General features: G+C 35.9%; 1 protein-coding gene and 1 pseudogene across 2 annotated transcripts in view; both read left to right on the top strand.

The window, feature by feature from the left end:
- Positions 1–25,709, top strand: part of PBX3 (PBX homeobox 3) — a 221,007-nt gene that overhangs the window by 159,437 nt on the left and 35,861 nt on the right. For both annotated transcript variants that reach the window (XM_055333674.1, XM_055333667.1), the window contains exons 3-5: positions 3,790–4,031; positions 14,741–14,931; positions 24,325–24,460. In XM_055333674.1, the coding sequence (XP_055189649.1) occupies positions 3,790–4,031; positions 14,741–14,931; positions 24,325–24,460 (569 nt within the window). The remainder of the gene's footprint in view (positions 1–3,789; positions 4,032–14,740; positions 14,932–24,324; positions 24,461–25,709) is intronic.
- LOC129518054 (U4 spliceosomal RNA) lies at positions 14,050–14,244 on the top strand (annotated as a pseudogene).

The following is a 25,709-nucleotide window of genomic DNA, read 5'->3' as shown; positions in this document are numbered from 1 at the left end:
TCATTTCCATAATAGCCTTTTGTTTCTCAGCAAGGTCTGAATAATGGATTCTTAACAAAGTAAAAATGATAACTTTTATTTATCATTACTATGGATATTATGTGTCTTCTCTGGTTATGGAAAAGTGATAGGGCTACATCTTAGTTGTGTCTAATTCATTGCTATGTGTAGAACACATTTGAAGTAGCCATGGTCTGAAACCACTCTTTAGTTCTGGATGAACAGGGGTTTGTCATGGTCCAGTGGGCTTGGTCCTTGAAATGAGGGAACCATGAGGCTTAGTTAGTGCCCTATGTTTGCACCTCATTCTCTTGAGTCAAGCCTTCATTATATTAGAGTTCCGTTAGAGAGGCTACTACTGTACAATCCAGCCACTGCAGATTTCTAATCTGCTTATTTATAATTCAAAAGCTTGCCTATATATTAATGAACCCTTAATGAGCTGTTGAAAATGCCTGAATTACAGTCAGATTATTAAACTCAAACAGCCCCGTAATCATACCATTTGAGTGGGCTTTAGGTATTTTCACATCTGCAGCTTAGTATTGTGAAGGGTATGCGTTTATTCGGAGAAAGCCTTGTAATAATTTTGACCCGTAATTTATTTATTGCCCTCCGAATGCAGTCGTCTATGCAGATGCTCTCTCCCATTATCTGTGGGGCAGGTGCACAGTATGTTGAAAGACAGCTAATTAGGATTTGTTGAAAGATATGCAAAACTGTGGGCTTATAACAAAGCCCAAGTTCATTGTTAAACAATGTTTTACTGTGTTTATATGATTTGTCTAAATCTTAGGGATACTGAAATGAATGTTGTGGTTATAAGTAGATTGCAAATAGGGCTGTTGTTTTTTAACTTTATAATGCTGTTATAACCAAAGAGCCTAGATATAAAACTTCATAAATCTCTGTAAATCTCCTAGTGTACATTTTGGATTAAAAACAAGAATGAGCAATTTTTAGATTATTGTTTTTCCAATTTTAAGTCTGAAGATATCAAGATCTTTTGATAACTACACAGTCATATACACTCTGACCCTTGCAAATTTAGGTTCATTAAAATGGTTAGAGGTGCCCAGAGGAGTAGGAATTGGAAGCCTTGTGTGATTTGGCAGGTTAATAAGCTAAGTAATAGTGAATGAATAGGTAGGTGGGATGAGGAATAAAATAGCAATCTGAATGTAAGGTAAGAATATGAATAGAAATACTCAAATTAAAAATAATTTTGGAAACTAGATATTACTATTTAAAGATGTATAATCATGACTTTGCCTAGTAGAGAAAGAAAGTTGATTCGCTTTCCCAACTGTAGGTATGAAAGTGACTTCACTATTGATAACCAGTCTTCTCAATGTTGCCTAATTACAAAGTGTGATAGTATTTTTCATCCAAAGGAATATGAGCTTTTTGTCAGGAAATGATTTTTCTGGTTTGACTTGATGCACATAATTTATAAAGTAAATGCAGAAGGATCTTAAAACATTTTTTCCTATATTTGAGGCAAACACTGAAGTGTTGATTTACTTAAGATTTTAGAAGAGATGTTATTCATCACAAAGGGAAAATGTTATACCAGCTAAAAATACATACTTATTTTTATTACTACTATTGACTTTAAGGGTTGCTTCCTATTGCTGTGGTGGTATTAGTTTATATACATATTAACAATGTATAAAAAGTGCCATATCTTTTGCACTTCTTTCTGATGAGTTTTCTTCTTCTATCTCTTATAGTCTGCTTTCTTATGTATTAAGTCATGCAGGGAATTGTAATAATTTTGACTATGGATGTCGATCTACTATTAAAGAACCTTTCCAAATATCCATAGGGAAAAGATCAATATATATAAGTACAAGGAAAAACTGGAAACCTGGAGGAACCTTGAAGGTAGATTAAAAAAAAAAAAAACACATTTCCAGGAGAAGCACCAGTATCTGTATAAACACAAAGAAGAAACAGTGAGCGCACAAAAGTGTGAGCAAAAATTTAGTCGAAAAAGGAGGAATTTAAAGACCTCCTGAACAAATAATATAAAATGAAGCTGAATCCAAAGTGCAAGAGAAGAGGCTGCCCAGTGAGTCCTCACTGCGTGCCAGATGCACAAAAAATTTGGTATGTAGAACTACAAGTGTGTCAAGGCCATAAGATTTTAACATCTAACAAAGTGAATTAGAAGAGAAGAAAATTAAAGATGTCAAATTAAAAAACACTAACATAACCAGTATTTGCCAGATCTAGAAGAAATACTAAATACATGTTTTTCTATTTTTAATTATCAGCAGTGTTGTTGCTGATACTGATTTTATCTTATTTAAGGGAGTTACCTAACTTTCTGGTTCCCTAAATGAATTTATTGTCTTAGTATATTACAGTTTTCAAACCTTATTTATTTGCCTCTGAACAGGCAACAGATATAATTTTAAATTATTGTGAGTTAGTTTTATTATCCAGTTGAAATTATTCTGAAGTATATTTTTAAATGAAAGTGACAGCTTTAAAGTGTTTTGGGGAAGGAAATTAAAGTTGTACGTTTGAGTTAAGACAACCAAGAGCTCTGTCATGCTGCGGGTGTAATTCAGGACATCTAGAAATGAAATCTGTTCTTAAAAGAATTGATGGTAGTTTTAGGTTAGCATATAAAATCACGGAGCTGGTGCTCTGCTGAATACTTGGCAGCTTATAGATGTTACTGTCATGTAAGTTACACTAGACACAGAGTGTGCTCCGCTGTGGATAAACAACAACAGGCACAGACGAAAAAGGCAGAATCCAAATGCAGACATGCAGGATGCCAACTGCTCCCCCTTTCCCTTCCCCAAGATGCCTTGTAACTAGTGTGGGGAACCTGCTTTTAAACAGATTTACAGAGGTTAATTGGGCTGGGATATTTTAGATTATGTTACACATTAATGAAAATGCTGATTTTGAGCTGTCATGACTCCAGTGCTTTTTATACTGTGATAATTATTTTAAAACTTTGTCTTCTGTGTTGTTGAAAACATCTTGGCAGAAAGCCTGTGTGACCTGATTAAACCTATGAATTGTCAGCTGTGATCTATGGTTCTCAGATGAGGCTGCTGACTGGGCATCACTTAGGAAGTTCTTGATTTAAAAGCAAAATTAGATTGAGACTACTGTGCCCAACCATTTCAGTGATACATTTTTAATACTCTATTTAGGGTCTCGATTTCACAGTTTGTGGGCAATTGCTTAACAAATTCATTCACGAATATATATTTTTAAAGCATAGCTAATTACCTCATGATGTATGAATTTCTCCCCCTGAAATTACACAATGGAAACTCCCATCTAATCCTGTTTGTTTTCTAATTTTTGGATATAGTTTGTGAATTACCCCATGGGATTTTAAATTCTGTTCTTCCAATCATGCAGAGAAACAATAACTTCCTTTAGATGTATTTGTTTTATATCCTTGGAATTATTTTTTTCCTTTCTCAAAATCCCAAGTTGTTTACCCCTTCCCATTTTATGCTTAAATCCTTAAAATTTGGGAAGATTAATATTAGCATATTCTGAGAAGCCAGGGTTACCTTTTTCCAGGGATCCAATCTAGGATAAATTGAAAGAGAGTAATGTAGAAATTCTGGGATGCATGTAAATATTCTCTCAAAAAGGATTTTCATACTTATGATTATTGATAAATGTGAACAAAGAAATTCTCAGCATGAATTGTAGTACACTAATGTTGTTTGATCATTTTCTCAAATAAAATACTCACACTATTTGTCCTATTTCTCGCTTCTTTTCTGTCTCTCTCTTTCCTTGAAGGTCTCAGCATCAGAGGAGCCCAGGAGGAGGACCCTCCCGATCCCCAGCTAATGAGACTGGACAATATGCTTTTGGCAGAAGGGGTTTCAGGTCCTGAGAAAGGTGGGGGATCGGCGGCAGCAGCTGCAGCCGCGGCAGCCTCTGGAGGTTCTTCAGATAACTCTATTGAACACTCAGATTACAGAGCCAAATTGACCCAGATCAGACAAATCTATCACACAGAACTGGAGAAATATGAACAGGTCAGCAGCCGCCACTCTCATAGTCCTGCACAAACCCTCTATTGCTCTTCTATTAGACTGCGCTAACCAATTCTAAGGGCTGTGAGGGGTAGGTGTTAACACAAAAAGCAAAACAAATAAGGTCAATGCAAAAACCCAAGTGAATTACTGGGTTCATGAAATGAAGTCCCTTTGAGATTTCGGGGTGAAGCTAAACCTATTATATCCCATCTATTTGTTTCAGTTTTGTTCATTCCTCACATTCACATGCCCCTACGACTACACCTGCAGCCATCCTTCCCCTTTAACACACTGTTTGATGCCCTTCAAAGCTCGGGATAATTCACATTTACTCCCTGGCCTTGTTCATGAGTTTTAACAGCTTTAAAGGGAAGCTCTGCCTAGTGAGCTCTTCCTCCTATGCCATGAGCTCCAGAATCCTTCCAGCAATTAACTGTTATGGATCAGGCCAGACTAGAGTGGAGGGAGCTACCATCACAAAGTAAGCAGGTTCTGGTCTTTCTCTCTGAAGATGAGACTCCCAGGATAGTGATAGGTACCATGGGGCAGGGAGTACTCTGCATTGTGCGCTAAATTCCTGAGTAGATGGAGGCTGTGGATTAAAAATGCTGTCCTCAGGAATTATATTACCAAACTTCATTGAATTTAAAGTATCTTTGATTTTAAGATGTGTCATTGTTGATGTACCACCAAGAAAAAAAGTTAATCCTACCCAGATGAACTATAACACACTGTTGACTGTGAAATGCTTCTCGACTTCACAGAGATGTTAAAAGGTGGGAGAAAATAAGCCTTAGATTCAACAAAGTCAGGTACAATGTTGGTAGTTCATTTTAAACTTTAGTTGTTAGTTGAAACCTAAAAACCTGTTTAGTTTGAACAAGTTTACACTAGCAGGTAATTAAAAAAAAACATTATTATGAAATACTTAAACGTACCACCAAGTAAAGAGAATGTTGTTATGTTGAATCCTATGAAATGGCCAAGTTTTTAGGTCAAAAACAGTTGTGTACTGGCAATTTTATAGGGCTTACCCTAAAATAAGGCACTGCCTAGACACTCATCACCCAGATATATGTCAGTATTGTCAGTCTTATTTTTGTGTGTGTGTGTGTGTGTGTCTCTCTCTCACACACACACAGACACACATGCGCACGCGCGCACACACAAACACACACTTTGTTTTGGTTTTGGTGGAGTATTTCAAAGAAGTCTTAAGCATCATACCATTTCACCCAGAAATACTTCCCTGTGCAGTCAGGTACTAATTAAAGTCTAAACACTTTAGTGTGATGTGGGCATCCTGGCCAGTTTTATTACTAATTTTTCTTCTGAGTTCCCTGCATAGTTTCAGTTGTATATTGTTTTTTTCATTGCCTTCTCAAATATTCTGGATATGGTGGTATTAAGCAAATATTGGATTCTGTTTCAGAGGTGAGTGTGTTTTGAGGGAGGGTAGAAAGTTTATGTAACTTTATGTTAAAATCCAATATAAATTAATATTATAAGATACTGTCTTTTTTATCAACATAGTACTTTCTGGAGTCTCAAACTGTATCTCTAGTCTCATTTGTAGGGATAATTTTGGTGGAAGATGTGCAAATAAGAATTTTGGAAAAATTATCTTACGTATGTACATGCAAAAAAAAGGAGCTTTCTGATTTGATGTATGAATAAGTGAGAGTAAACAAAATAAGTCGTGGTTGAAAAAGTTGCCCTGAGCACAAACAGAAGAAAATGCTTCTAATTTGTAGTATAATCTTAATCGCATAACTTTATGTTAAATACATCTATACATACTTACTAAATAAATAACCACCAGTCACCTTGCATGGAAAGATCTCTAGTATTAGGGGCCAAATGGCCTGACTTTTTTGGCTGAGGAATTAAGGTGGCTCCCTTACTGTCTGCTGCCATGTTTCTTTATACCAGCTTCCTTTTTTTTCTCTCTTTAGCCCTATTGGGAGTCAGGTGAGGCTTTCATCATTCTGTGTCACCAGGGTTTTTTGTTTTGTTTTGCTTTAAGAATATATACAGGTTCTTCAAAAGTTAATCGATAGTATGTATTTTTGGATTTTTTTGGATTAATTTAATTCATTTTAATAATGAATCTTATGTCTTGATATATTCAGTAACCTAATAAAAATCATTTAAAAATATATTTCCTTGCTCATTTTTGACACTATCTGAAGGAAAAGTACAGACATGAAATCACTGTAGTTTTATGGACAAATAAATAAATGGCGTACGATGACTGGTTGGCTGAATAATGGAAGTTTATAAAGTTTCTTCCGTAGGTTCTGAATTGTTTTAGAAACAGTGTAGCAGCATTTAATTCTCTTGAGTTGTCTTTGGGGCTGACTTTTATAACTCTCCTCTCTGTAGTTCCTAAGTTACTAGATCAGTGAATTTTGACGGCAGATAGTCAATTTTTTTTTTTTTTTTTACAGTCTTTGGGATACAGGTTGTAGGCTTTATCTGGGATAGACCTTCCAGGGGTATGCTTTGGAGCTACTAAGAGGGCTAAGCAGAAGTGAGATGAAAGGGTGGCATTTCCAAGATAGGTGGCATTATAATTTCCATTTTATAGATGAGAAAATGAGACTCAGGTTGAATGATTTGCCCAATGTCACACATTTGTTTGGTGTCAGAATTAGGTACTAAAATCAGTTTCTGACAATATGCCTTCCTTTTCCATTTAATCGTGCTGCTATATATATATATAGAATTGGAAAATAATTCAGCACGTTTTGGTTTTCTCTCATTTGCCCATGTTGACTTGCATTTAGAATGGGATCAGGGAAAAGATGGAAAAAACAACTATCTTAATGACATTCCAGAAATTATATTTTTCCTCCTAAAAGTGAACATGGGTATTCTGAGTGACAGAAGCTTATTAATAATAGGAAGGATATACATGTTAAGGTGGTGGCATCATCAGAAGATTGTGTTGAGTCCTTTACTGAAAGAAAGAAACTACATTGGAATCTTAGAGCTATTCACTCTACTGTGTTTTGCAATGAAGCTGTAATGAAAATGTATCTGAAGCCTGTTTAGATTTAGATTGCCATAAAATTAACAAACACTACCACTGCAGTAAATTAAAGTACCTTATAAACACAGCCACATTTACAAAGCTAAGCAGACTAAAGCTACAGTTTGAGCAAAATTAAATCCAAGCAGCAAGGCTCAGATTTATATGTGTGTTTTAGGAATGGTATGGTCTTTAAAATCTCGTCCTTATTTTCCTCCAGAAAATGTCCTTTGACCTTTTGTCTTCATTACATAGGCTTAGATAGAAGGACTTTTTATGATAACCATCTAGATTCACTTATAGACACTTTTGAAACATTAGGCATTCAATATATATAGAAAAAGGTTCTTGAATATTACTACCACCCAAAATAAATCAAAACTATTTCTCTTTTCTTTTTGTTAATCCTTACACCCAACAGGAATATGTGATTTTCCAAAGTTTGCAGTAACTCTTATAATACTTTTTTGGGGGTGCATTGCTTCTCTCTTTAGGAAAAAAAAATAACTGGTTCCTTCTTTGTCTTTTTGTTGATTAACAGGTTTTGAACAATGCATTTACTATACTTTTCAAATACACTCTCAAGATTAAAGGCCCAACTATTAGAATAAGTGAATTCCTGCTGAACTTGAGCCAGGTGTCCCGGGAACCCTGTTTTTAAAAATTGAAGGCCTTCTCACTTCCTCTACCTCTCTACCAAAGGGAAGTGGACACGTTGGTTTTTGCAAATGAAATTTGACCTAGACATTTGTTCTCAGTTAAAAAGAAAAAGATATATCACACCCTGTGCAGCTCTCCCACTTTGCTTGTACCAGAAGAAATGCTTGTACACAGGCAGTTCACTTTATAATTTACAGCTGCTATAGTAGAGATGACATACTGAAAGCTATCTACTATAATTATAGTGAAATACATTTTTGGTGAAGGCAAAAGTGTTGTAAGGGTTCCAACCCTCCCCAAGCATCTGGGAACCTGCTTTCTGAGTTCACAGATGTCTTTTGAATTCACCTCAAATCAGGTGAAGCACTGGAGCCAAGCACACACACCGGATGTAGTCAAGACCAAGCAGGTACCATTTAGCTACTAGATGACTTTCAGACTAGAGTGAATTAATTGCTGGGGGAATGGAGAATGAGTGTGGAACCTAAACCATTGTAAAGCATGTCCTTGTGCTTTTTGAGGATCTCAACATTATGTGCTTAGATTTGCTGGCAAAATCTCCTTTGCTTGTAAAGGAGTTTTATTTTTATCAGGTTAAAAGATGCTGATGTTATTACATTAGAGGTTGTATAACTCAAAAACTACTAATCCCATTTTGCTATTTGTTCTTAAGAGTTAAGCAGGAAAGACGAAAGGGTACTACTATCTGATGGAAGCTTTATATTTCATTTTTCCAAACAAGGCTTTGTCATTCACTTCTCCAAGGGAAGAGTTTTACTTCTTGTCGGCTTTCATGCTGGGTCTTTTTCTTGCCTGAAAGTGTGTTTTGAGTGTTCCCTTTTCTCCTCTAAGGTTCTACTTTGTTAGTTCTACATATCGAATGTATCTTTGACCACAAACTTGATTAATAAAATGAATTGTTTTATATTTGAATATTCTTTTGTTTTCAACTTCTGTTTGCAGTATTCAGGCAATGGGCAGGCCTGATATATTAAGTATTAGGTAATCAGAGTAGGAACTGCTTGAAGAATAGCTAACATATACAAAATATGAATTTCATGTAATTGCCATTTTCATCGTCAATAACTGCCATTTATTAAGTATTAATTATGTCCTAGACTCTGTGCAAAGAACTTAACATATATAATATCCTCCTTACGAAAGCCTCATGAGATAGGCTCCTAAATCATGTAATTAGGTAAGAGTTGTTGAGATACAGTAGATATTTCGTCTTTGTGGCTGTTCCTTACTCATAGTGATCTCATTCTACTTGGCTTAGAAAAAAATCTTTAAATGTTGACTTTTATCCTAAAACAAGAAGAATTTATTGATTTAATAAGCATTCCATAAATACAAAATCTATGATATTGGACTAGAATTACTTACAAGGTTATAAAGACATCTAGAAAATGGATGCATGCAAATTTGAGAGCCAGTAACTGGTAATAGAGATTCATTCTTTCTTTGAAAAGTAGATTTTAAAATGGGGGTATCATGATCCTCTGATGGTTACAAAAGACCAATTCAGTTTTTAGATCTGATCACTGACCCATTTTAAAGCTTCCTCTAAAATTAGTGCTGTTCATTGTCTGATTTTATATGGTTACATTCAGTGGTGTGAATTTACAGGCAAGAAAGGGGTTGAATCTTGAATTCACAATGAAAAAAGAACCATCACAAAACAGATGAAACTTCAATAAAGTTAAACCTGAAAACTTTGACTGTAAATTAAATATGTGCAGGTATCAAGGAGACAGTTTCACTAGCCAGCAAATATCATTAAAAACATTATCATAAATCAGATATTTCAGATCTTCAGTTGGTTTTGGATTTTTAAGGAGAAAGGAACAAATAGCAAGGAGGAAGTCTCATAATAAGAGTTGATTGAAAATATTTTTTCAGATGAAGCTTTTCATACTTTATGTTCATTTAACTATGTTGTTGCTGTGTGTTTTAAAACACAAACAAAAATGCAGCCTAGATAGTTTTCCACAGCTGGATTAAAAGAAAAAGAGTTTTGTGCCATAACTTTAAATCAGGTAGTTTAAGGAATCAAGACTCTCATTTCCTGAATATTCCAATTATACCAAGGTGTTTCTGCATGCGTATTGTTGACATTGACCAGAAAAATTTTAACTGATAATATCACCTGGAAAAATAATAAGGCAATGAAACATTTCTCCAATGTCTATTTTAATAGTATAGTCTTATAACAGAGGTTGTGATAAATGTTTAAAGTGAACATCCCACATTATAAATGGCATTGGTGCTAGTAAGTGGTTGGGTGGCCCTTCAAAAACAACTCTGCAATCATTTGATTATTCTTACTGCATTTATATGTTTAAAAAATGTATACCTTTTAAAGAATAGAAGATGAGGCAGTACTGTGCTCTGCTGTGAAACTGGTACAGATGATGCTGTAAATGAGGCTGTAATTTACTTTCAGTGGTATAAAGGAAAAAAATCACTTTGCCTAAAGTGTATGCATCTTTCTTAAGGGTGTACCCAGATTTTAATTATCTAAATGTAAATACTTAACGAATTTTACTTAGAGTAATGAGCTAAAGTGCACACTACATAAATGAGATGTTCTAATTAATCATGTATGAACTACTGTTTTAAAGAAAAGCTATGTGAATTCTGTGAATGTTGGGCTATTGCCAAATTGCTAATCAGCATTTGCATTCATAGATGAGTTCACTTAATAAGTTGTGAGACATTCAGCAAATGTTTTAGGAAATTATGAATTTTTAGATGCAGAAACTTTTTGCTTTTAACCCTTTTTTTCCTACATGCTTCCTAGAAACCACAGGCAAACACTTTCTGGAGTGATTAAAATGCAGCCAAAGAAAAACTTAAGAGAGCTAACATATCATTCACGCAGGAGTTTTGAATTATTTATCAAGATACATGTTACCATAATGTGAGCGCTAGGTTTTCAGGAATTTGCAGTGTTATATGTGCAAACTAAAAATGCTTCCATAATCCAGTACGGTGGTTCTCAAACTTTTTGGTCTTAAAACCTAGAATCTTAAAAGTTATTAGAGACCCCTAAGAGCTTTTATTTGGTGGATTATATCTGTCAGCATTTATTATAAGAGAAAATGAAATTGAAAAAAATTAAAAGCATTTATTAATTAATCTTAAAATAATACATCTTTATGTATTAATATAAATAATATTTTTGTAAAAACCTGTATTTTCCCCAGAACCTCAGCATCTGTTGAGAATAATGACATTGTTTTTTACATTCTTGCAAACTCTTTAATGTTGTGCTCAGTAGAAGTCACCTGGATCTTATATGTGCTTCTGCAGTAAGTCTGTTGTAATGTGGTTGAAATATACAAAGAACACCTGGATCTGACCTCACAGAAATATGTCATTGGAAAAGGCAGGAGTGTATGGTAATAGCCTTTTCAGATAGCTGTGATTTTCAGATTTTCTTCTTTGATATTACACCAAAACTTGACAAGTTGTAATTTCTTAAATGTTAGTTATAATGCAAGTTTGAAATCATATCATTTAATTCTTTGTACTCTGTTTCTTTAAAATCCATTGGTCTAATATCCAGTTCGAATGGATCGTCTACCTGTGCATGTTTTTGTAACATCATGCATTGGTCACTTGGAAAATACTGGTTCACTTGAGTTATGCACATCTTCATTTTATAGTACCAAAATATATTGATTAGTACCAACACCACGCTAGTCAGAAAGTCTGCTGGGAAACTGTGAAGCTTACAATGGTGGATGAAAGTTTTCCAAAATTCTAATTTTCACTTGATAACTCCTATTTTGTTATGATACACATTACTGTCAGCTCTTTTACTTGACATGACAGGCACAATTTTTTTTTTTGAGAGGACATCTGCCAGATACCCAAGTCTGAATAATTATAATTTGTTGCTTTTGCTTTTTAAAAAAATGGTGTTCTATGAAAAAAGCAGCTTTAGCTCACAAAGTCACACAAGTACTTTTTCTCAAGATAACTATCCATTGATATGCAGTAGAAGTGCTTTTTATTTGTTTACCATTTTGTTGCACAGAATATTCTGGACATAGTGAAGAATTGAGATGTAATAAAATGAATAATTTTTCTTGCTTCACCAAGGACATTCATAAATGAAACTGTCTTTTTGTGTGTTTGTGCGAATGCATGGTGGTGAAGAATAAAAAAAAAATCAAAGATGACTTAGTATGTGGTTACCCAAAGAATTTTTCTTAGCACATTGGTCCCCAAGATACCATAGAGCTGTGCTGTCCATTATGGTTGCCACTAGCCATGGGTAGTTGTTGAGCACTTGAAATCTGGCTAGTATGAATTGAGATGTGCTGTAAATGTAAAATACACATTGGATTAGAAAGTGTACCTCCCAAAATAATGTAACATACCTCATTAATCATGTTTTTAAAATATTGATTATGTGTTGAAATGTTAATAGTTTTCATATATTGGGTTAAATAAAAATATTTTAAAAATTAATTTCACCTGATTCTTTTTATTTTTTTTTAAGGTGGCTACTAGGGTTTTGTTTTGTTTTTTTTTAATTTCATATGTGGCCTTGCAATGTATTTCTTTTGGACAGCACTACTCTAGAGAACAGAGATTTTGTATCTAAATTTATTTGGGAAAAGTTGGCTATCCCATTCCCTCTTAAAGACTTATTCTGCACATTACCATGTAGGTATCAAGGAGTCTTGCAAAAGCAAACAAAAATCTTTAAAAATTTTGGTTAACATTTTCCAAACATATTGTATTTTTGGACCATGTATTAACATTCTCTGAAACTAGTTATAGAAGCACATACTTTCTGATTCCAGTGTGGGGACATTGGTCTAGTCTAATTTTCTTTATTTTATTGATAAGAAAATGGAGGACTAGAGTTTGTCAAATTATATAATTTTGAAATTATATGAACATCTCCTTAGAGAAAGTGCAAGAAAAAAACATATATATATTTCTTGGCAGGGTGACCACTTGTTTTCAGTTTGGCATAAAGTAGTGCAAGTAATATAATGGGGGACAATCTTTATTTTTATTTTGGTTTTCTTAAAGATAGAAAGAACTTCTGGTTTTAGAGCTACATAGTTCCTTAACATTTTACTGTGTCATAACCTAGGACAATAATTCTTAGCCCTTTTTAGTTATAAACTGGCTAAGAATCTGAAAAGAAAATAAAACTCCACAGGTTGTCCCTCTAGGTGTTATACATGTACACACGACTTGGATAAGATTTCAGGAAGTCTTAGACACTCTAAACTTATCCATGGACCACAAGTGAAGAATTCTTCACATATAGTTCAGGGATAATGTACTTTTTTGTGTTAATCAACATTACTCTCAAATTGTAATACAACAGCTGACTAGTCGGTATATGTTCATTGGATGCCTACTGTCTGTCTATACTGCACAATCCTAAACTCTGAAGAATCCTGTAAGTGTAACATAGGGTCACTACTCACTTAAATTGCTTAAGACTTAAAACACATAGGAGAGGAAAAAAAGCACCTTTAAAAAAAAAGCTCCCTTTAACTGACAAGCAAGACTCATTTTACCTCACCTTAGAAACATTTATAGCAAAGCCCCAGAAAGCTTAGAGTAACTAAAACACCCAGTACACACCCAGTGTACTTACTGGAAAGGTTAGTTCTCTAATGAGCAATTAGAAAACCATCATTTGCTATATGTGAGCAATGTTCAGGATATCTGTAGGGAAGTGGACATTATTATAGCTACAAACTATGTCTTGCTGTGACCAATGACTCTTCTGTTCTCTTGCCCTACCAGGGGCATTTGTGCAGTAAGATACAGAATCTCTCCATCTTGCCTTTTTAATGAAAATGCCAGAAGATGTTCTTTTTAATCAAGGGTATAGACTGATGCTTTATTTACTAGAGCAGTAGTAGATTTCAGTGTAGACCCCATTACTTGGTTTTATCAATCTAAAAAAAATATAGGTGAACTGAAAGAGGAGTTGAGGGTTGTTAACTTAAAAGTTTGAGACCCAAATCTGATCCTTGTTTTCCTGCTGCACCTCCCCTGAAGAATTGAACTGTTTTACCCATCTTCCACAGATAGCTTATATCTACTGATGAGGCCCACACCACAGCTAAATTATTCTGGGACATTGGCATGCCTAGTATCCAAGGCTCTTTACATACTAACATGGACCTGAATCCCTTCTTTTTCTCCACATACTCTCTCTCATCCTCTCAACTTACTACATATCATATTTCTAGAGTTTGCCTGGTATCTAGCATTCTTCCTATTTTCCACCTTTATCCACCTTTCAAAAATCCAACCCGTTCTTAAAGCCCAGATATCAGCTTTGTGCAGTGGTAGTATCATAGTCAATGAGGTTTATCCAAGGCACAATTATTGCTAATTAAAGTCCAGATCTCACTCTGCCATAAAGCCTGATGTGATCTCTACCTCCAAATGAGAATACTTCCTCCTTGGAACTTAAGAAACATTCATATCTTCCTGTGATACTTTACACAGACTGCCTCGTTTGAGAATTCTCTTTTTTTATATATTTTATCATACTAAAGACCAAGTACACATCTTGCTCATTTCTCTATACCTAAATAGCATCAGGAAGAGTTTGCATTCCATAGTCCTTCAGTAAACATTGGCTGAATAAATGTAAAACCCCAGAGAAGAATAGGAAGTGGTTAGTATTAACGATACACATATATTCATATTTATACATAGGAGTTGGTAGAGCCTATCCTCCAATGGGAAAACCTCATTTTGCAACTGGGAAAAGGGTGGGTAAAGGGACAATTGAGTGCTCTGCCTCCTTTGCATGTTGGGCCATTCATAGTCTCAGAATTCTTGATGCCCCATCTAACTACCACTGCTATTTGACAAGTGTCTTGGTTTCCATTTTACTCTACCCACTGCATAATCCATTGGCAATTGCAAATGAGATAGAAATTTAGATGTTAATGTTTGAGTGTGATAATATAAAATACCGGATTCCTAAGGAGTGACTTTTTTCCCCCCTTTACAGGCATGTAATGAATTCACCACACATGTGATGAACCTTCTCCGAGAGCAGAGTAGAACACGTCCCATTTCCCCAAAAGAGATTGAAAGAATGGTGGGCATCATCCATCGAAAATTTAGTTCCATTCAGATGCAGCTCAAACAAAGCACTTGTGAAGCAGTTATGATTTTAAGATCAAGATTCCTTGATGCCAGGTATGTGAAGCCACAAATCCTTGTGTGGCTTTTTTTCTTTACCTCTTTCACTCCTTGTATATTATTTTCTGTAAAACTGGCCAGTTGGTCTTAGAGTCTTCTTTAATTTGGCTATAAGGGTTCTTCTCTACAATGGATAGATAATTCACCACATGGTGCCTGCACTGTGAATCCTCCTTTTGTCTGGGAGTGGTCCTACTATTAGCTAACAATTTGATGATTCAAGAAACAGGATTAGTGCTGCTACTAATGATATAGGAAGATAAAGCCTTTAATTCTGATGCTAAAAAGTATTTTTAAGGATAATTTTCAGTATGTAACTCTGTTTTAACAAAGGTTTATTTTCTAAAAATTTCTTGATGTTTTATTACCTGTGTACACTATAAGACAATACTTGGAAACACTGATACTTTCAGGAAGGAAGTGGTATTCTAGTTAATAGCAATAGCACAAAACTCTGAATACTGTTTTTCTAAATCAAGGAAGAAAGCTTATCAGTTTCTTCTGTAAGGATGAAAATTTCCCTTTTATTTGAAACTTCTGCCAAGTTTTGTAGGAGTTAAGAATTGTGTATGGTGTGTTGGACCTACCGGATGATGTAACAGAAATGTCAGGCTCCTACTATATGTTGCCTCTGCAAGGATGCCTCTTGGGCATTGCTAAAACTTGTGATTGGTCTTCCGCTTTAGAAAGGAGTTTTTTTTATGATAAGTTATATTTTTATTTATTTTTTAAAGAATTTTTTAAAAAATTTATTAAAATTCAATTTGCCAACATATAGCATAACACTTAGTGCTCGTCTCATTAAGTGCCTTCCTTAGTGCCCGTCACCCAGTTGCCCCATCGCCCCACCTACCTCCCCTTCTGCAATCCTTTGTTTGTTTCCCAGAGTTAGGAGTCTCTCATGGTTTGTCTTTGTCTCTAATTTTTCCCCACTCAGGTTCCCCCCTTCCCTCCTGATCCCTTTCATGATTTTGTATATTCCTCATATGAGTGAAACCATATAATTGTCCTTCTCTGACTTACTTGACTCAACATAATACCCTCCAGTTCCATCCTGGAAAGGAGTTTCTGTTTTGTTTTGCTTTCTCTCCCTTGCAATCTGACAAAGGTGATAAATCTAAATTTTACAATATTGAAGAAAATAATGAAGCTCACTTCTCAACTGGAAAACAAGGTGTGTGGGACAGTGTTCATGCCAGAGCTCCTCCTTCGAGCCAGAGAAACATATGCCATCTAAAGATACTATACCATTCTCCCAGTTAAGGAAAGCCTTGTAATCATTTTTGGTTCCTCCTTCTTCCACACTGAATTAGTCACCAGAACTCGCCAATGCTTGATTTTCAGCCTTTCCCATATTCACTCTTTCTTTCCACCCTCACACTACTCTGTCCATCCTTTTGTATGTCTGGCACAGTTCCCTCTTGTGTCTCCTCCCTCCAGTCTCAGACCTTTTCTCACCCCTTCTCCACACCCCTTCTCCGGTTCTACAGCATCCCTGTGCTGCCCTCATTGCTTTGCTTAAAAACCACAATAGCTTTTCAGTGCTGAATAACTCACATACACACTTATTTAACCTAGCGTTTAAGACCTTCTGTAACCTGTTCCTGCTTGAATTACTTCTTTGTTGTTAAGCTTCTTTGAAGTTTTATTCTATTTTAAAAATCCCAAGCTCACTATGGAAAATCGGAAAATATATAGACTAGAAAGATACAGGATAAAAGACAACCATATTTTTGCTACCTAAAGGAACAAAACACTGTGAATGTGTTAGGTTATTTCCTTCTGGTTTGGGGGCTTTTTAAAAAAAAATTTGTGATGGTACAATATGCATAATTTGGTTTGATTTTTAAAACATTTACCATGAGGGGATCCCTGGGTGGCTCAGCGGTTTGGCGTCTGCCTTGGGCTCAGGGCATGACCCTGGGGTCCCGGGATCGGGTCCCATGTTGGGCTCCCTGCGTGGAGCCTGCTTCTCCCTCTGCCTGTGTCTCTGCTTGTCTCTCTCTCTCTCTCTCACACTCTCTCTCTGTGTCTCTCATGAATAAATAAAATCTTAAAAAGAAAACATTTACCATGAATAAATAAACATTTTTATATAGTATAAGCTCTAATTTTAAATGTTAGTGGTTGAAGTCTACCAAATGGATATATGATAATTAGTTTACCTAGCTATTCCTCCATTTTCAAGCATTTAAGTTGTCCCTACTAATTCCCATTATAATTTCTTTATTCTTTCTTACCTTCCTTTCTTCCTTTCTGCTATAAGTATTTACTTATGCTGAAGATTATAAAAGTAAACAAGATAGGTTAGCATATTTGCCCCAGTTGAGCTTACATTGTACTTAGGGAAATAGATAATCACAAGTAAACACATACAGGCATACCTTAGAGATGATGCAGGTTTGGTTCTAGACCACCGCAGTAAAGTGAGTATTGCAATAAAGTGAATCAAATGAATTTTTTGGCTTCCTGGTGCATATAGAAGTTATGTTTAGTTAGGTATACAATAGCATTTTGTCTAAAAGAAAATGTACATACCTTAATTCAAAAACACTTTATTGCTAAAAAATGCTAACCATCATCTGAGTAAATTACAATCTTCTTGCTGGTGGAGGGTCTTGCCTCAGAATTGATGCTACTCACTGATCAGAGTGGTGATTGCTAAAAGCTAGGGTGGCTGGGACAATTTCTTAAGACAATAGTGAAGTTTGCTGCGTGATTGATTGTTCACAGTTTATCTACAGCATGTAATGCCTTTTGATAGCATTTTACTCACAGTAGAGCTTCTTACAAAATTGGAACCAGTCTTCTCAAGCCCTGCTGCTGATTATCAACTAAGTTTATGTAATATCCTAATCTTTTGTTGTCATTTCAACCATCTTCACCAAGAGTAGATTCCATCTCAAGAAATCACTTTCTTGACTCATCCATAAGAAGCAACTCCAGATCTTTTGAAGTTTTATCATGAGATTGTAGCAATTCAGCCCACTTCGGGCTCCACTTCTAATTCTAACTCCCTTGCTATTCCCACCACATCTGCAGTAACTTCCTCCACAAAAAAAGTCATTACGAAGGTTGGAATCAACTTCTCTTAACCTCCTGTTAATGTTGGTATTTTGATCTCTTCTATGAATCATGAATGTTCATAATGGCCTCAGAATGGTAAATCCTTTCCAGAAGGTTTTCAACTTACTTTGCCCAGATCCACCAGAGGAATCACCATCTCTGGTAGCTATATCTTTACAATTTTTTTTTTAAGATTGTATTTATTGGGCAGCCCTGGTGGCTTAACGGTTTAGTGCCACCTTCAGCCCGGGGCCTGATCCTGGAGACCTGGGATCGAGTCCCATGTCGGGCTCCCTGCATGGAGCCTGCTTCTCCCTCTGCCTATGTCTCTGCCTCTCTCTCTCTGTGTCTCTCATGAATATAGAAATAAAATATTTTTTTAAAAATTGTTTTATTTGTTTATTTATGAGAGACACAGAGAGAGAGGCAGAGACAGAGGCAGAGGGAGAAGCAGGCTCCCCACAGGACTCCATCCCAGGACCCCAGGATCACAACCTGACCCAAAGGCAGGTGCTCAAGCACTAAGCCACCCAGGTGCCCCTACAAAATATATTTCTTAAATAATAAGACTTGAAAGTTAAAATTGTGCCTTGATCCACAGGCTGCAGAATGGATGTTGTGTTAGCAGGCATTGTGAAAATATAATCTCATTATCCATCTCCATCATTGCTCTTGGGTAACCAGGTGCATTGTCAACGAGCAGTAATATTTTGAAAGCAATCTTATTTTCCTGAGCAGTAGGTCTTAACAGTGAACTTAAGATACTCAGTAAACCGTGTTGTAAACAGATGTGCTGTCATCTAGGCTTTGTTGTTCCATTGGCAGAGCACAGGCAGAGTAGATTTAGCATAACTCTTAAGGGCCTTATGATCTTTGGAATGGTCAGTGAGCATAGCTGTATTAGTCCCTAGTGAGAGAGCCAGCTTGTTCTTTGAAGCTTTGAAGCCAGACATTGACTTCTCCTCTCTAGCTATGAAAGTCCTAGATGGCATCTTCTTCCAATATAAAACTGTTTTGTCTATACTGAAAATCTGCTGTTTAGTGTAGTCACCTTCATTAATGATCTTAGCTAGCTTTTCTGGATAACTTGCTGAAACTTCTACATCAGCATTTGCTGCTATACCTTGCACTTTTATATTATGGAGGTGGCTTCTTTCCTTAAACCTCATGAACCAACCCATACTAGCTTCCGACTTTTTTTTCTGCAGCTTCCTCATCTCTCTTAGCCTTCCTAGAATTGAAAAGTATTAGGGCCTTGCTCTAGATTAGGCTTAGACTTAAGAGAATATGTTTGGTCTGTTTGATCTTCTATCCAGACCACTAAAACTTCTTCCATCAGCAATAAGGTTGTTTTCACTTTTTTATTATTCATGTGTTTATTGGAGTAACATTTTCAATTTCCTTCAAGAACTTTTCCTTTGAAAAAAAAAAAAAAAAAAAAAAGAACTTTTCCTTTGCAATCACAACTTGGTTGACTGGCTTAAGTGGCCTAGTTTTTGGCCTTTTACCAAGCTTAATGAAGACATACTTTCCTCACTAAGCTTAATCATTTCTAGCTTTTGATTTCAACTGAAAGATGTACAACTCATCCTTTCACCTGAACACTTAGAGAACATTGTAGGATTATTAACTGACCTAATATCAATATTGTTATGTCTCAGGGAATAGGAAGGCCTGAGGAGATGGAGAGAGACGGGGGAAGGTTGGTTGGTGGAACAGTCCAAACACACACAACATTTATTAAGTTTGCTTAGATGGGCATGATCCTTGGCACCCCAAAACAATAACAATAGTAACATCAAAGATCACTGATCACAGATCACCATAACAAATATAATGATAAAATAAACGTTTGAAATATTATAAGAATTATCAGAATGTGACACAGAGACACCAAATGAACAAACGTTGGTAATATGGCTTTGATAGATTTGCTCAATGCAGGACTGCCACAGACCTTCAGTTTGTGAAAATTGCAGTATCTGTGAAGCACAGTAAAATGAGGTATGCCTGTGCACTGTAGTATTCTATTCAATTATGAAATGAAATGTAACAGGATGATAAGTGCTGTGAAGAAAATAAAACAAGATAATAGGCAAGATAATGATGGAAAGAGGATACTATTTTAAATAGATTTTTATGGAAACTAGTATTTCAGTGAAAATCTTTATGCATTGAAACTTTGTGATCTTTCAGATTATTTCCTAATGATTAATGCTCAGAATTGGAATTATTAGATAAAAGTTTAAACATTTTTAATGTTCTCATTATATCATTAAATTGTTCTTTCCTATGCAAAATGAAAATCCCTCTTGGTCTTACCTGTTTCCTCTGACTAGAACCACTACCATCCCTTACCTCCTCCTCTCTCAACTCCCATCCCTGGCCTTCCACAGTAAACCCTCTTCTCCCAACCCCATCCCCAACGTGGTCACCACTGATGAATTGTCATATGTGAGGGTGTCCAGCGTGGAGCCTGGAATGGAGCAAGTGCTCGTGTTGGTTGATTTCATGAGACCTTGTTCATTCTTCCAGGCCTAGTCTAACTGCTCTCTTTTTAGGAAGCTTACTTAAATTACTCCACTGGATTGGTCCTTGCCTTTTCTCCAGTACTGAAACTACATTGTTACAGTTCTCTACACCAGACTTCATTCAGACCACCTTTATTATGGCTTTCCAGGAACATTTCTTCTCTTCCCTAGGAAGCCACATTGTCATTGAAAGCAACTGCCAAGTCTTGAACATTTATAATCCCCACAATTCCAGCAAGCTTCTTAAATGTAATAAGCTACAAAAGGTAATTTATTGACTAACTAGATGAATGAATATTTCTACTTCATACTTTTCATAGCTCAAGTCAGAGAGTTAAGGTAGTGTCAAAATGTCAAAAAACCAAACCAAACCAAAACAAAACAAAAACATTTCAAAATTGTTTATCAACTTTGAGTATTTTAATAAAAAATATTATGTAACAAAGATATTTAAAAGTACCTCCTTCAGAAAGAAATCCTTCCTGTTACTATCCTTATTTCTTCTGATATTTCCCCATTCTTGTCAATATGGGTGCTTTATTTTTTATTACATAACTGCATCATAATGTACATACCTAAATGATTTATTTTTCTTCCAAGAGGAGGAATTAACAAGTCAGAATGAGCAGAGGCAGAATGAGAAGGTGACAGAGCTTGGAACAGAGTCCTTTCTTCCAGAGAGACTGCTTTTAGTGATACTGTGATGCTGATGGAATGCAGCCCTGCGACTGAGGCTCCATGAGGCACAGCAACTGGGACTGAGCCCATGGCCTGAGGCACAGCCACTTAGACTGTTCTAAACCCTGGGGGAAAGAAACTTAGGGGGATGTTTAATGGACATTTTCTACAGAATGTTTTTCTAAAAAATAAAGTGTAACACCAAGTTGTTCTGTCTTATGCCTTCAAGTGAATGCAAACACTGAGCTTTGGTTCTATTTTTGTAGTGCCTTTTAGCAAGCCCTCCACACTGAGAAAGCAAGGTGTCTGCTCTAGGCAAACATGCCCATTCAGATACATGATTTTCTTGCTCACTCTAGCTTCTCATAAGGCCACACTCACAGTTTCCTGGTAATTGGACAAGTTGAAGCATGTACCTGCATGAAACATTTAAGAAAAAATTTGCATAGATCCCTCTGCTCTTCTAGTGGAAGGACTCTAGTTGTTTGGACATAACCAGACTATCTGGGGTGAGGTATTTTATTCTGCTCCTAAATCTGTTCTCTGAGGTTTTTCAGTGTTTACTAAAACCTTTCCTAGGCACAGTCGACAAATGAGCTAAACTTATCTTAATTTTCCCAGATGTGTTCCTGTTCATTCCTCCTTTCATTTCCCAAAGAAATGCTCTTGTGTCATCTTCTCCAGTATAGCCTCAGTCTTCTGCTGGACTCCGTGGTTTATTTTTGTTATTATTTTAAAGATCTAATTGGTTTTATTCAACCATTCAGGAACTGAGCAAAGAAGGGCTCTCTGGACTCCATGTTTAGACTTCACATGCTTACATATGATGAAATGGAGTGGAATGGTTGGCTGGGGGAGTGAGGATTAGAACATATCTGAGGGCACAGCCATCACTCGGCTTCAGCCTATGACTGGCTTCTGAGAATGTGGGACTTGGGTGACTGATCTTCCAAGTTTTCCTAAGAAGTCAGAAACTTAGATTTTCAGGGGTAGGTCATTACTGTATGGTCTTCACAAATATGATCTGTGGGCCAGGTAATTATCTGTAGATTTTACAGTTTCAATACCTATTCTAGACCTGTTCCATCCTACTCACCCACACACACCTACTCATCAGAGTGTACCTATTCAAAGTGCCCCCAGGCCAGAGGAATGTGTGACTGCTGCAAAAATCCCAACTGTTGTTCTTGGTGTCTTTCTTTCCCTTTCCTTCCCTCCCTTTCTTTCCTCACCACCTCCTCCATTTAATTCATCATCACATCCTATTGATTTTAATACCTAAGTAGATGTTGAATCTCTTCTTCATTCTTTAGGAAACTACTGATGGTTTAACCTTCCAAAAAATTATTGAAATTAAGAAATTTCAAGACTCGTAACTTGAGATGTTTTGATCAGACCTAGATTTCTTACTCCCTTCACTCTCCCTTAATGTTGAGACAAAGATCACATACTTAACCTGCGATGTTAGTGACATCATTTAACTAGAAGAATCTCATAGGGTCTACACATTTTACAACTGCATGTACTGACTCTCTTTCCTGAGTATAGGATATCACAAGTGAGAAGATCATTAAATTATTTGGAGGACAGCATTAAGAAAATTATTTGGGGAAGTGTTTCCTAGTTACTGGAGGATCTACTTTAAAGTGAAAGCTGATAAATGCTAATTTTCAGGCTGGAATTCTTTAAAATTGTAATAACAAAACCCAAATATAAATAACATTTTTGCTATTTGAAATAAATTGTTAGTAAATATTTGATCTTCTGACTCTGCCACCCTTTTCCCAGTAAAAACAAAGAAAATTTCCTCCCCTACTCTTTCCTTTGTGAGCAAATCATGCCTTAGTCCAGATAGTTGCTTAAGCAGAAAAATTTAGAAATTCTTTTTTTTTTAATTTTTATTTATTTATTTATTTACGATAGTCATACAGAGAGAGAGAGAGAGGCAGAGACACAAGCAGAGGGAGAAGCAGGCTCCATGCACCGGGAGCCCGATGTGGGATTCGATCCCGGGTCTCCAGGATCGCACCCTGGGCCAAAGGCAGGCGCTAAACCGCTGCGCCACCCAGGGATCCCTAGAAATTCTTAATGTATTTTTTCCTTCTCTTCTTCACCCACTGTCCCCATCCAATCCATCACCAAGTCCTATTGTTTTTACCTTTCAGATAAATCTTGAATCATTTTATTTCCATTACTCTTACCCTATGCCAGGTTACCATCATCTTTCAATTTGAACATTGCAGTCGTCCCCTTAAATGTCTACAATTCTTTTCATGCCCTCCTCCAACTATTCTCAGCTGTCAGAATGATCTTTTTGGAACATAAAGCCTTTAATAGCTTCCTACTATACTTAAATCCAAAAATTCTTATGGATCCGTTAAGCCTGTATATATATATATATATAATCCAGCTCCTGCCAGTCCTTTCATACGCAACTCACACATTCTCTGATTTTTACTGTGTTCCAGTCTCCTCTGCTCCTTTGAACTTTACAAGCTCGTTTCTGTTTCAAGACCACTTTCTCTGCTCATTCTTCTTCCCCTCTACTCTTTGTCTGACTAATGCCTGCCTACACATTCTCCAGATCTCACATTAAATGTCACTCCTTCAAGGAAACCTTTCCTGACTTTCTAATCTATGTTAAGTTTCCTCTATGGTTTTGTTACACTTTCCTTCATGACACTTGATATGGTTATACTTTGTATTTATTTATTTCCATGATACATGTCTAATGGCTTTCTCCACCTAACTTTCTACGAGAAAGTAGAAACCCTTAACCCTCCAATCTCCTATAAACTCTCTGGTAGATCTTACCTGTTTTGTTCCAACGGAATCTTCATTGAGTACCTATAACTCATTAGATCCTTGTTGAACAAATTAAAGAATCAAGTTAATTGTACTTCACATTCTTGTATTTTTAGTAATCCTACCTCTTAAAATGAGTTGAATAGTGCTTTGGAGGATGCCAAGAGCATAACTGTGATATTGTTGTATAAATCAGGCCTTAAGAATGTTTAAAAATAGAAATCTAATTTGTTGATATAATTCTAATCAATATATCCCTCTTTGGTTAAGGCTGATTATAACTATAATTTTCTTTTGGTTCTTGCCATAGACGGAAAAGGCGTAACTTCAGTAAACAGGCCACAGAAATCTTGAATGAATATTTTTACTCACACCTCAGTAACCCCTACCCCAGTGAAGAAGCCAAAGAAGAGCTGGCCAAGAAATGCAGCATCACAGTGTCACAGGTAAGAGGATACCATGGATCTGTCTCGTTTCCCTACTGATATAGGAACCCTATTCTTCAGAGTTATACCAAATTTCAGATCCATGTGTTCCATTATCAAGGAAGATAAAAGGAAAATACAGATATTTCCATATTTTTATGCAAGCTTTTAAAGCTTAGGTAATTTTTTTTTTTAATCCTACATGGCAAAGAATCAAGATAATCACCCACAACCCCAGTGTAAATCTTCTATAGAGAGGATGTAAACATGCCATGGGGAGAGAGGGACACGGTTTATACTTAAGTGACTCTTCAGTAAATGGCATATAGTCCTGCTTCCCCTGATTTAGATGACTGACCTAAGCTTCTACCAGTGAGAAACCAATTTATTTGTTGCCGAAAGGAAATTTAATATAACTCTTTGGTGAAAGCTTTGAGAAACTCACTAAGTCTTTTCTTAGTAACCATGCTATGATATTCGTGTCCCAAGGATTTCTTTGCTTCCTTGTTATTCATTAAAAAGAATTAAGTTTATACCTGTCACTGATTTTTGGTTGTTTTTTTTTAACATTTCTTTGTAATAAATTGTAGCCCTGAAATTAGCTGTCATCTTCTAACAAAAATACATTTAATTTTAGGCAGATAGATAGGTATTTAGATTGAGGATTGGAGACAAATAAACAACTGTAATTCCTTATAAAATAAGTATATTTTACTGGCATTAGCTCTAAAATAAAATTTTTTTAAATACTCATACTGTTTATAGATCGACATCAGGATAGCTTTTCTTTATAGCATGCAAATGTGATAATTACCAACCAGCTATTGCAATGGAACTTATGGAAAAGCTAACTATTGGCAGAAATTTCAATGTTCCCTGTTGGTCATGGGACACAAAAATTTTAAAGTGGTTTCTAAATAAATACTCCTACTGTACATCTGAAGTCCAAGATATTAAAGAATCCCCTTCAGATTCCACTGAAAATGTTATATCAGTATTTTAAGTCATTGTTCTTTAAGGGATTAGAGTCTGGGTTTGAGAGGATTTCCAGCTTTCCAGCTTCTGTTTTGGCATTACTTCCCATAAAACCTCTAGATTTTCTTAGATTTCTAGAACAATCTTAGATTTATAATTAAGCTGTCATTTAAGAGTTAATGTCATTCTCTTATGAAATAGTGGCTTACCTTGATTCCTGTTGCTCAATTTGAATTGAAATATAGTTGATTTGAGTTACCAATTTGTGAAGACATATAGAGTGTGTTATAGAATA

This window comes from Nyctereutes procyonoides, unplaced genomic scaffold (genome assembly GCF_905146905.1).
Source record: "Nyctereutes procyonoides isolate TBG_1078 unplaced genomic scaffold, NYPRO_anot_genome, whole genome shotgun sequence".
NCBI lineage: Eukaryota > Metazoa > Chordata > Mammalia > Carnivora > Canidae > Nyctereutes > Nyctereutes procyonoides.
This window is presented reverse-complemented; position numbering and strand designations above follow the sequence as displayed.